This window comes from Erpetoichthys calabaricus, chromosome 11 (assembly GCF_900747795.2).
Source record: "Erpetoichthys calabaricus chromosome 11, fErpCal1.3, whole genome shotgun sequence".
NCBI lineage: Eukaryota > Metazoa > Chordata > Cladistia > Polypteriformes > Polypteridae > Erpetoichthys > Erpetoichthys calabaricus.
Window position 1 is genome coordinate 39,338,411 of NC_041404.2, and position 12,253 is coordinate 39,350,663.

General features: G+C 47.4%; 1 protein-coding gene across 3 annotated transcripts in view; it reads right to left on the bottom strand.

Annotated features, from left to right (window-relative positions):
• LOC114660340 (G-protein coupled receptor family C group 6 member A-like) overlaps positions 1–12,253 on the bottom strand; it is a 110,245-nt gene that overhangs the window by 14,868 nt on the left and 83,124 nt on the right. The window contains exons 2-3 of one of the 3 annotated variants that reach the window (XM_028812976.2): positions 11,684–11,848; positions 11,136–11,373 (exon numbers count right to left, since the gene is read on the bottom strand). The exons of the other annotated variants lie outside the window; for them this stretch is intronic. Of the exons in view, the coding sequence (XP_028668809.1) occupies positions 11,136–11,373; positions 11,684–11,835 (390 nt within the window). The 5' untranslated portion in view covers positions 11,836–11,848. The remainder of the gene's footprint in view (positions 1–11,135; positions 11,374–11,683; positions 11,849–12,253) is intronic. 3 annotated transcript variants of the gene reach the window in all.

Sequence of the window (12,253 nt, forward strand, 5' to 3'; positions counted from 1 at the left end):
TCAGAGACATACAGTAAATACAAATGTTCCTAATTAATTCCCTCTTATCAGGTTTTCAAATTCATTTTACAAAAGATCATCTAGTGATTGCTTGACCTTTTATTGTTATGGTATTACATGTTGTCACACATGTGCAAGTAGGAGGCAGCTAAAGGTCCTGAGTAATGATAATTACACAACCAACCAAAGGGTGGCGGGGTGTGCTAACTGTCTTTCTCAGTCACTTGCAGACCATTCCACCATCTTGACTGCTGTGATCAGTACTGTTTTGGACTCAGTTGTGTGAACATCTCTGTTCAATTATTGCAATTTTAGCAGCCAGAATACAATACATGGTTGGCTGCCCCAAACCTTTATCATGTCTTTTGGCATATTGAGCGACGGACACTGAGCAGGCTCCTGTCAATCATAGAGAATCCACTGCATCCACTAAACAGTATCATCTCCAGACAGAGGAGCAGCTTTAGCGGCAGAATGCTGTCACTGTCCTGCTCCACTGACAGACTGAGGAGATCGTTCCTCCCCCAAACTATGCGTCTCTTCAATTCCACCCCGGGAGTAAACGTTAACATTATTCAAAGTTATTGTCTTTTTTTACCTGCATTTTTATTACTCTTTAATTTAATATTGTTTCTGTATCAGTATGCTGCTGCTGGAGTATGTAAATTTCCCCTTGGGATTAATAAAGTATCTATCTATCTATCTATCTATCTATCTATCTATCTATCTATCTATCTATCTATCTATCTATCTATCTATCTATCTATCTATCTATCTATCTATCTATCTATCTATCTATCTATAATTTGTAACAATGTATTTATTGGTAGACTGGTTGGGCAAACTCCCATGCACCCTCCAGGACCCTGCTAAGGGTATAGAGCTGGTCCACTGTTCCGCGACCAGGACGAAAACCACACTGTTCCTCCTGAATCCGAGGTTCAACTATCAGACGGACCCTCCTCTCCAGAACCCCCCAATAGACTTTTCCAGGGAGGCTGAGGAATGTGATCCCTCTGTAGTTGGAACACACCCTCTGGTCCCCCTTCTTAAAGAGGGGGACCACCACCACGGTCTGCCAATCCAGAGGCACTGTCTCTGATGTCCATGCGATGTTGCAGAGACATATCAACCAAGACAGCTCTACAACATAAAGAGCCTTGAGGAACTCCGGGCGTATCTCATCCACCCCCGGGGCCCTGCCACCCAAGGAGTTTTTTGACCACCTCGGTGACCTCAGTTCCAGAGATGGGGGAGCCCACCTCCGAGTCCCCAGGCTCTGCTTCCTCATTGGAAGGCATGTTAGTGGGATTGAGGAGGTCTTCGAAGTACTCCCCCCATCGACCCACAACGTCCCGAGTCGAAGTCAGCAGCGCACCATCCCCACCATATACAGTGTTGACACTGCACTGCTTCCCCCTCCTGAGACGCCGGACAGTGGACCAGAATCTCCTCGAAGCCGTCCGAAAGTCGTTCTCCATGGCCTCCCCAAACTCCTCCCACGCCCGAGTTTTTGCCTCAGCAACCACCGAAGCCGCATTCCACTTGGCCTGCCGGTACCTATCAGCTGCCTCCAGAGTCCCACAGGACAAAAGGGACCAGTAGGACTCCTTTTTCAGCTTGACAGCATCCCTCACCACCGGTGTCCACCAACGGGTTTGGGGATTGACGCTACGACAGGCACTGACCACCTTATGGCCACAGCTCCGGTCAGCCACCTCAACAATAGAGGCACGGAACATGGCCCATTCGGACTCAATGTCCCCCACCTCCCTCGAGATGTGGTCGAAGTTCTGCAGGAGGTGGGAGTTGAAGCTACTTCTGACAGGGGGCTCTGCCAGATGTTCCCAGCAGACCCTCACAACACGTTTGGGCCTACCAGGCCTGACCGGCATCCTCCCCCACCATCAGGTGGTGATCAGTTGACACCTCCGCCCCTCTCTTCACCCGAGTGTCCAAGACATGTGGCCGCAAGTCCGACAACACGACCACAAAGTCGATCATCGAACTGAGGCCTAGGGTGTCCTGGTGCCAAGTGCACATATGAACACCCCTATGCTTGAACATGGTGTTCATTATGGACAATCCGTGATGAGCACAGAAGTCCAATAACAAAACACCACTCGGGTTCAAATCGGGGGGACCATTCCTCTCAATCACGCCCTTCCAGGCCTCACTGTCATTGCTCACGTGAGCATTGAAGTCTTCCAGCAGTACGAGGGAGTACCCAGAAGGTATGCCCACTAGAACCCCCTCCAGGGACTCCAAAAAGGGTGGGTGCTCCGAACTGCTGTTCGGTGCATACGCACAAACAACAGTTAGGACCCGTCCCCCCACCCAAAGGCGGAGGGAGACTACCTTCTCGTCCACCAGGGGTAAACGCCAATGTACAGGCTCCAAGTCGGGGGGCAATAAGTATGCCCACACCAGCTCGGTGCCTCTCACCGGGGGCAACTCCAGAGTGGTACAGAGTCCAGCCCCCCTCAAGGAGATTGGTTCCAGAGTCCAAGCTGTGCGTCGAGGTTCCCCTTCAGAGAGGTGACATTCCACGTCCCAAGAGCCAGCTTCTGTAGCCGAGGATCGGACCGCCAAGGTCCCCGCCTTCGGCAACCACCCAACTCACACTGCACCCGACCTCCTTGGCCCCTCCAATAGGTGGTGAGCCCATGGGAAGGGGGACCCACGTTGCCTCTTCGGGCTGTGCCTGGCCGAACCCCATGGGTGCAAGCCCGGCTACCAGGCGCTCGCCATCGAGCCCCACCTCCAGGCCTGGCTCCAGAGGGAGGCCCCAGTGACCCGCGTCCGGGCGAGGGAAAACGCCGTCCAAATTTTTTATTCATCATAGGAGGTTATGTTGAACCGCACCCCTCACCTAGGACCAGTTTGCCTTGGTTGGCCCTACCAGGGGCATAAAGCCCCGGGCAACAGAGCTCCTAGGATCATTGGGACACGCAAACCCCTCCACCACGATAAGGTGGCGGTTCGAGGAGGGTACATGTGTTTTGTTGACTTGGAAAAGGCGTTCAACCGTGTCCCTCGGGGAATCCTGATAAGGGCTGTTCGGCCCCTGTACAACCGGTGTCAGAGCTTGGTTCGCATTGCCGGCAGTGAGTCGAACCCATTTCCATTGAGAGTTGGACTCCGCCAGGGCTGCCCTTTGTCACCGATTCTGTTCATAACTTTTAAATTTCTAGGCGCAGCCAGGGTGTTGAAGGGGTCCGGTTTGGTGGACTCAGGATTGGGTTACTGGCCCTGGTAGGGCCACCCAAGGCAAACTGGTCCTAGGTGAGGGATGAGACAAAGAGGGGTTATACAAACCTCCTATGACGAATAAAAAATTTGGACGGCGTTTTCCCTCGCCCGGATGCGGGTCACTGGGGCCCCCCTCTGGAGCCAGGCCTGGAGGTGGGGCTTGATGGCGAGCGCCTGGTGGCCGGGCTTGCACCCATGGGGCTCAGCCGGGCACAGCCCGAAGAGGCAACGTGTGTCCCCCTTCCCATGGGCTCACCACCTATGGGAGGGGCCAAGGAGGTCGGGTGCAGTGTGAGTTGGGTGGTGGCCGAAGGCGGGGACCTTGGCGGTCCGATCCTCGGCTACAGAAGCTGGCTCTTGGGACATGGAATGTCACCTCTCTGAAAGGGAAGGAGCCTGAGCTTGTGCATGAGGTTGAGAGGTTCCGGCTAGATATAGTCAGGCTCACCTCGACGCACAGCTTGGACTCTGGAACCAATCTCCTTGAGAGGGGCTGGACTCTCTACCACTCTGGAGTTGCCCCCGGTGAGAGGCGCCGAGCGGGTGTGGGAATACTTATTGCCCCCCGACTTGGAGCCTGTTCATTGGGGTTTACCCCGGTAGACGAGAGGGTAGCCTCCCTCCGCCTTCGGGTGGGGGGACGGGTCCTAACTGTTGTTTGTGCGTATGTGCCGAACAGCAGTTCGGAGTACCCACCCTATTTGGAGTCCCTGGAAGGTGTGTTAGAGGGCATACCATCTGGGGACTCCCTCGTACTGCTGGGAGACTTCAATGCTCACGTGGGCAATGACAGTGAGACCTGGAAGGTTGTGATTGGGAGGAATGGCCCCCCCGATCTGAACCCGAGCAGTGTTTTGTTATTGGACTTCTGTGCTCGTCACGGATTGTCCATAATGAACACCATGTTCAAGCATAGGGGTGCTCATATGTGCACTTGGCACCAGGACACCCTAGGCCTCAGTTCGATGATCGACTTTGTGATCGTGTCGTCGGACTTGTGGCCATATGTCTTGGACACTCGGGTGAAGAGAGGGGCGGAGCTATCAACTGATCACCACCTGGTGGTGAGTTGGCTTCAATGGTGGGGGAGGATGCCGGTCAGGCCTGGTAGGCCCAAACGTGTTGTGAGGGTCTGCTGGGAACGTCTGGCAGAGCCCCCTGTCAGAAGTAGCTTCAACTCCCACCTCCGGCAAAACTTTGCCCACGTCCCGAGGGAGGTGGGGGACATTGAGTCCGAATGGGCCATGTTCCGTGCCTCTATTGTTGAGGCGGCTGACCAGAGCTGTGGCCGTAAGGTGGTCGGTGCCTGTCGTGGCGGCAATCCCCGAACCCGTTGGTGGACACCGGCGGTGAGGGATGCCGTCAAGCTGAAGAAGGAGTCCTACCGGTCCCTTTTGTCCTGTGGGACTCTGGAGGCAGCTAATAGGTACCGGCAGGCCAAGCGGAATGCAGCTTCAGTAGTTGCTGAGGCAAAAACTCGGGCATGGGAGGAGTTTGGGGAGGCCATGGAGAACGACTTTCGGACGGCTTTGAGGAGATTCTGGTCCACCGTCCGGCGTCTCAGGAGGGGGAAGCAGTGCAGTGTCAACACTGTATATGGTGGGGATGGTGCGCTGCTGACCTCGACTCGGGACGTTGTGGGTCGGTGGGGGGGAGTACATCGAGGACCTCCTCAATCCCAATAACATGCCTTCCAATGAGGAAGCAGAGCCTGGGGACTCGGAGGTGGGCTACCCCATTTCTGGGACTGAGGTCACCTAGGTGTTCAAAAAACACCTTGGTGGCAGGGCCCCGGGGGTGGATGAGATACGCCCAGAGTTCCTCAAGGCTCTGGATGTTGTAGGACTGTCTTGGTTGACACGCCTCTGCAACATCGCATGGACATCAGGGACAGTGCCTCTGGATTGGCAGACCGGGGTGGTGGTCCCCCTCTTTAAGAAGGGGGACCGGAGGGTGTGTTCCCACTACAGAGGGATCACACTCCTCAGCCTCCCTGGAAAAGTCTATTTGGGGGTTCTGGAGAGGAGGGTCCATCGGATAGTCGAACCTCGGATTCAGGAGGAACAGTGTGGTTTTCGTCCTGGTCGCGGAACAGTGGACCAGCTCTACACCCTTAGCAGAGTCCTGGAGGGTGCATGGGAGTTCGCCCAACCAGTCTACATGTGTTTTGTGGACTTGGAAAAGGCGTTCGACCGTGTTCCTCGGGGAATCCTGTGGGGGGTGCTCCGGGAGTATGGAATACCGGACCCCCTGATAAGAGCGGTTCGGTCCCTGTACAACCGGTGTCAGAGCTTGGTCCGCATTGCCGGCAGTAAGTCGAACCCGTTTCCAGTGAGAGTTGGACTCCGCCAGGGCTGCCCTTTGTCACCAATTCTGTTCATAACTTTTATGGACAGAATTTCTAGGCGCAGCCAGGGTGTTGAGGGGGTCCGGTTTGGTGGGCTCAGGATTGGGTCACTGCTTTTTGCAGATGATGTTGTCCTGTTTGCTTCATCAGGCCGTGATCTTCAGCTCTCTCTGGATCGGTTCGCAGCTGAATGTGAAGCGGCTGGAATGGGAACCAGCACCTCCAAATCCGAGACCATGGTCCTCAGCCAGAAAAGGGTGGAGTGCCCTCTCAGGGTTGGGAGCGAGATCCTGCCTCAAGTGGAGGAGTTCAAGTATCTTGGGGTCTTGTTCACGAGTGAGGGAAGAATGGAGCGTGAGATTGACAGGCGGATTGGTGCGGCGTCCGTAGTGATGCGGGCTCTGCATCGGTCTGTCGTGGTGAAAAAGGAGCTGAGCCGTAAGGCAAAGCTCTCAATTTACCAGTTGATCTATGTTCCTACCCTCACCTATGGTCATGAGCTATGGGTAGTGACCGAAAGAACGAGATCGCGAATACAAGCGGCTGAAATGAGTTTCCTCCGCAGGGTTTCTGGGCTCTCCCTTAAAGATAGGGTGAGAAGCTCAGTCATCCGGGAGGGGCTCAGAGTAGAGCCGCTGCTCCTCCGCATTGAGAGGAGTCAGATGAAGTGGCTCGGGCATCTGATTAGGATGCCTCCTGGACGCCTCCCTGGTGAGGTGTTCCGGGCACGTCTAACCGGGAGGAGGCCCCGGGGAAGACCCAGGACACGCTGGAGGGACTATGTCTCCCGGCTGACCTGGGAACGCCTCGGGATTCTCCCGGAAGAGCTAGACGAAGTGGCTGGGAAGAGGGAAGTCTGGGCATCTCTGCTCAAGCTGCTACCCCCGCGACCCGACCTCAGATAAGCGGAAGAGAATGGATTGATGGATGGATGTCTACAATTTTTTTTTAATTTCGATTCACTTTCCATTTTGTTTGCAATTGTGTTCTGTGACTTTAAATGTGCTACCATGTTCTGTGTGTTGTGGGTGGGACCCTAGGAGACGGGGCCACCCTGACATTACAACTGCAGGATCCTCTTTCCAGGTTTATATTGAGCCAATGTAAGAAAGATCACCTGACATGCTTTATGGTCTTTTTGCAGGCCTCTGGCCCCTTTTTTCCACGTTTATGTCTCCAGGTCACAACACTTACTTATAGGCATATCCACTCCTATCAGGATAGCAAAATATCTAGTTTAAAACAGAATTTAATAATATGAAACTTCTTGGAGGTTGTGGTTAATTTTGCTTGTCTGGTGGAAGACAGAAATGCTTTAAGGACATTAACAGGGGCTCTGTTAAGGTAAGCAGTACCACTTCACACCACGAGGGGTTGCTCATATTTTGTCCATTTATCCTACACAGTTCTAAAGAATGCTCAGTAGCCGAGTGAGGTCACTCCCCCCTTTCCCTGGAGGTCCATCCTCTTTCAGGCAACACAACATATTAAACCACTCGCCAGCAGAAATGGGCATTAATTATTGAACCAAAGAGGACAGGAGACAGAGCTCTTTCTTTGTGAAAGTAGCATGATTGAGCAATTGCAGTGTCTGGCAGCTTATTTCTTGTTTCTTCTTCTATTCCTATTTATGGGTGCTACAACTGATCAACCATCGACATCTATCCGTGTCTTTTACATCATTTTCTGCCACACCGATTGCTTTCAATGTCCTCCCTCACCACATCTATAAACCTCCTCTTTGGCCTTCCTCTTCTCCTTTTGCCTGGTGGTTCCAGCCTCAACATTCTTTCCCCAGTGTCCCCTCATCTGTCTTCTGCACATGCCCAAACCATCTCAATCTAGCCTCTCTCACTTGGTCACCAAACTGTCATATCTGTGTTGTTCTTCTAATGGTACTCATTCCTAATCCTTTCTACCCTCATTACTCTGAGTGAAAATTGTAGCATCTTCAACTCCACTACTTCCAGCTCTGCCTCCTGTCTTTTTGTCAGTGCCACCCTTCTCAAACTATTCAGCATAGCTGGTATCACTACCATTTTATAGACCTTCGCTTTCACTCTTGCAGGTATTCTTCTATCACAAATGATGCCTGATATTCTTCCCCACTCAGTCCACCCTGCCTGCACTCTCTTCTTCACCTCTCTGTTGCACTCTCTGTTGCTTTGGAATGTTGAACCCAAGTATTTAAATTTGTCTGCCTTTACCACCTCTGCTCCTTGCAGTTGCACCCTTCCACCACCTTCCCACTCATTTATGCACATGTACTCCATCTTACTCCTCCTGACTTTCATTTCTTGTCTCTCCAGTGCATACCTCCACCTCTCTAGGATCGTTTCAACACATACTACTCTCTGCTCTCATTACAGATCACAATGTCATCTGCGAACATCATAGTCAACGGTGACTCCTGTCTGACTTCATCTGTCAACCTCTCCATCACCATTGTAAACAGGAAAGTGGTCCAAACCCAGTGGCATAGCTTGAGTTCATGCCGCTCGGGACAGGGCGGTGATTCAATTTGCCCTCCAACATATCTGAATATGTTAACCTATTTAAATGGAAAATTAAAATGACATATAGAGAAAAATTAAGATACATTTTGCATAGATGTATTCCTATATAGGGATACAGCAATAATTTTTCACATATAATTATTTAAAGCATCAACTAGACAAGAATATAGTATAGACTCACTGATAAGCTGTGTTCTAATAATTAGTTTAATATAATTACGCTTCAGTTTCCTCCCACAGTCCAAAGACATGCAGGTTAGGTGGATTGGCGATTCTAAATTGGCCCTAGTGTGTGCTTGGTGTGAGGGTGTGTGTGTGTGTCCTGTGGTGGGTTGGCACCCTGCCGGGATTGGTTCCTGCCTTGTGCCCTGTGTTCGCTGGGATTTCCTCCAGCAGACCCCCGTGACCCTGTGTTCGGATTCAGCAGGTTGGAAAATGGATGGATGGATAATTACGCTGCGAAAACCAGAACCAGAGTAGTGTACAAGTGATAGGTGGGGACGTTTTCTGCCCATAGCAAGAACGCATTCAGATTGATAACGAAACAAAATTATAAATTGTAAATTAGTTGTTTATCTTCCTAGAAATTATTATCGGTGTAATGTTTGTTTATTTTTGTTATTGTCTCATAAATTTCAAATGCTCTGTTTGATGCTGTCACAGAAAGGCAGTCTGAAAATTATTTTTGAAGCTTTTGTGGATAAAAATCAGAGAATTTCAGTCATGAGTGATATTTTTCCGAACCCTGCTGCTTACACACGAATTGCACTGAGCCTTTTGGTCAATACAAAAATGTGCCACCCGGGGTGGACTGCCCCCTTCGCCTGCCCCTAGCTACACCACTGTCCGAGCCAATCCGTGATGTAATTCCACTATCCCCTTGAACCAGGCTGTCATTCCTAATACCACACACCACACCGCAGTCACAAAGTCCTCATACATATCCTGTACCACCCTCACATACTTTTCTGTTACTCCTGACTTCCTCATACAGTACCACAACTCCTCTCTGGCATAAACATGCAGTGCAATTCTTCCTGACCTTCTCTGTACTTCTCCAAAAAAAATGATAAACAAGAAGCTTATTTCTTGTTTGTCATTTGTTTTTGTTTTTTTTCTGTTATTTAAATGGGGTTCAATGGAGAGGTGTCCCAAAACTTTGTCTCTTTAAATTTTTTTCATTATTTTCTTTTTGATAAATATATAAACAAAGACCAAAATACAGGGAATCCTTGGGTTATCTGGAACTCCCTAATTAATCTTTTGGATCTACCTGAAGAAAGCCTCAAAAACAAAATTGTATGGTGTCCCTGAAAGTAAATTTTAAAAACAAGCTTTGGTGTACTTTGATAAATCACCCTTGCTCAGTTTGAAAGAAAACATGCTAAAATTTGAATTTGGAAGAAGATTATCTTATCACTCAATTGCTACATAAAAGATCTTCAGAAAAGACCAAAAAACGTGTATTGCCACTCTACCGGGTATACCTCCTGCTCTTCCTCTCCTATCAAAGAGGACTGTTTCATTTATGTGAGGTAGAATGCCCAGAGGGGACTCGGCGGTCTCGTGGTCTGGAACCATTTTATTATTTTTTTCTCCAGCCGTCTGGAGTTTTTTTTTTGTTTTTTCTGTCCTCCCTGGCCATCGGACCTTACTCTTATTTTATGTTAATTAATGTTGTCTTATTTTAATTTCTTACTTTGTCTTTTATTTTTCTATTCTTCATTATGTAAAGCACTTTGAGCTACATTTTTTGTATGAAAATGTGCTATATAAATAAATATTGTTGTTGTTGTTGTTGTCTCCATTCATCAAAAAACAAATTTTGGTGCCTCCACTTTAAATATTGCTTCCAGTATTAACTTCCTGCAGTGGCCTCAGAAGTTAAAGTTCATTGGACTTTCATTTCATTAATCTTTCATTTACATTAATAAATTAAAAATAAAAAGAAACAGCACAGATGCCATCAAACATACACAAATGCATACACATACAAAACACACTGTTTGATGTTATATATATTTTACTGTCCTATGTTGTCTGAATATTGATTTGGCAAAATTTTATACCGGATGCCCTTCCTGATGTAAGTCAGAGAGGCGAGATTGCGTTGGTTTGGACATGTGCAGAGGAGAGATGCTGAATATATTGGAAGAAGGATGCTAAGGATAGAGCTGCCAGGGAAGAGGAAAAGAGGAAGGCCTAAGAGATGGTTTATGGATGTGGTGAGAGAGGACATGCACTTGATGGGTGTAACAGAACAAGATGCAGAGGACAGAAAGATATGGAAGAAGATGATCCGCTGTGGCAAACCCTAACGGGAGCAGCCAAAAGAAGAAGAAGACTGTCCTATGTAGTTTTAGTTCCAGGTTGATGATTAGGGAGTTTTCTTGTATTTTAGCCTACATTAACCTCTAAATGGTGTGATTCTGTTTCTGTGCTCTAAAATCACTTGAGCTTCAGTACTGGTCTGTGTCAGGATGGCACTGTAGCAAGTTGTTTCACCCGATTACCTTAATGTAGATGATAAAATAGTCATTTTAGCTGCTAATGAGTCATTTAGTCTGACTATACTACATAATGAAAAAGAAGAAAACAACAGACAAAATTTTGTATTTCCTTCTAAAACAAATGAATTAAATGTCCCAAATAAATAAATATAACCCAAAGGTTTAGTTGCTGGTGATACAAGTCGTAGCACCCTGACTGCTGGCAGCTTCTTCTGTCACTCACAGAAATGTGTTTGTGTCATGAAAAGTGTCAACTCTGTGTGATACTAGTCAGAAGTACAAGGTGGTGTGAATTTTCTTGCATGTACTGTATGATGTGATTTGTTTATTTAAGATATGCTTATACTAAGTAAAAAGATTCTGCATGGCTAATTATACACTCCAGAGTACCAGAGTACAGTGTTCAGCCAGCAATGAATAGGATACCACAGGATATTTCACATATTAAGTATAAATCACAATTAAAAATAAAGGACAAAATGTCCTCCTAGTCATTCTGTTGTTTGTTACCTGTAGGGTTCCCGGTCCAAAGTTTGTTAAATAGTTTAGAGAGTCTTGAGTAAAAAGAAGAACTACAGGCAAATTGTCCAGAGGGCAGTTATCATTATAGTAACAGTCATTTTCATAGTTATCAAGGCAGTCTCCACAAGAGCTGTAGAGTTTATATCCCAGTTTAAATCCAGAATAATTGTTCTGTGTGTTGTTCAGTGCATATTCAAGTGCAGTAAAGACTGTATACATTAGTTGGCTGTATAAAAAAGAAAACAAGAGGTCAACAATGGGTGTGAAGTGCATAAAGCATTAAATAAAATACAACGTATACCACAGTGACACAACTACAGTACTTGTAAAACACATCCACCTATACATTTTCTAAATAAACTTTCTTCTTTACAGAGTCATATGGTGTTGGGAGTCAGTCTTCATTTTGACATACACTTTGGTGAACAGTGGTGCAGTGGTTTGTGTTGTTGTCTCACAGCTCCACAGACCTGGGCATCACTGTGTATACATTCACAGCAGAACATGCAATGACGTTTCAATATTTCAACACTTACTCAATGCTTCCTTGAGCTGTGCAAACTTCAAACATCCCCACAATATACAAATCACCATCTTTCTCTGACACACATGGCAGGTTTACTTGTGCTTGGCACCTCCAAAAACATCCCAGGATCAAGAAAAGACAAATGGTTGAAACATCTTGCATTTTTAAAATTCCTCTAAAAATCAGAAAAAAAAGAAAGAAAGAAAAATGAATGAGATCAGCCAGTGTAGCACTTACAATCCTACTGTATGTACAAAATTGGACACAAGATAATTTTTAAAAAATTAATTTGTTTATTTTGATTAATTCATTAGATGAACTTGATGTCTCTCACAGAGGTTTAACTCTTGGAGCAGAATTACAACTTGTTCTGAAATTTCAATCAGTCTAAATTTCCCTTTTAATAATAGGTCAACATGATTAAGGAACAATTATGGCATTAGAAGCTGCCATGTCTACGTCTATATGGAGGAAAGGTTTTATTCTTTACTAACTGGAAATGGCAGGAGATGATCTGATGAAAAATGTCTCAATTTTGTTTTAGAAATAAATTCCAGTCAAATTGGGCCTAACTGATTTG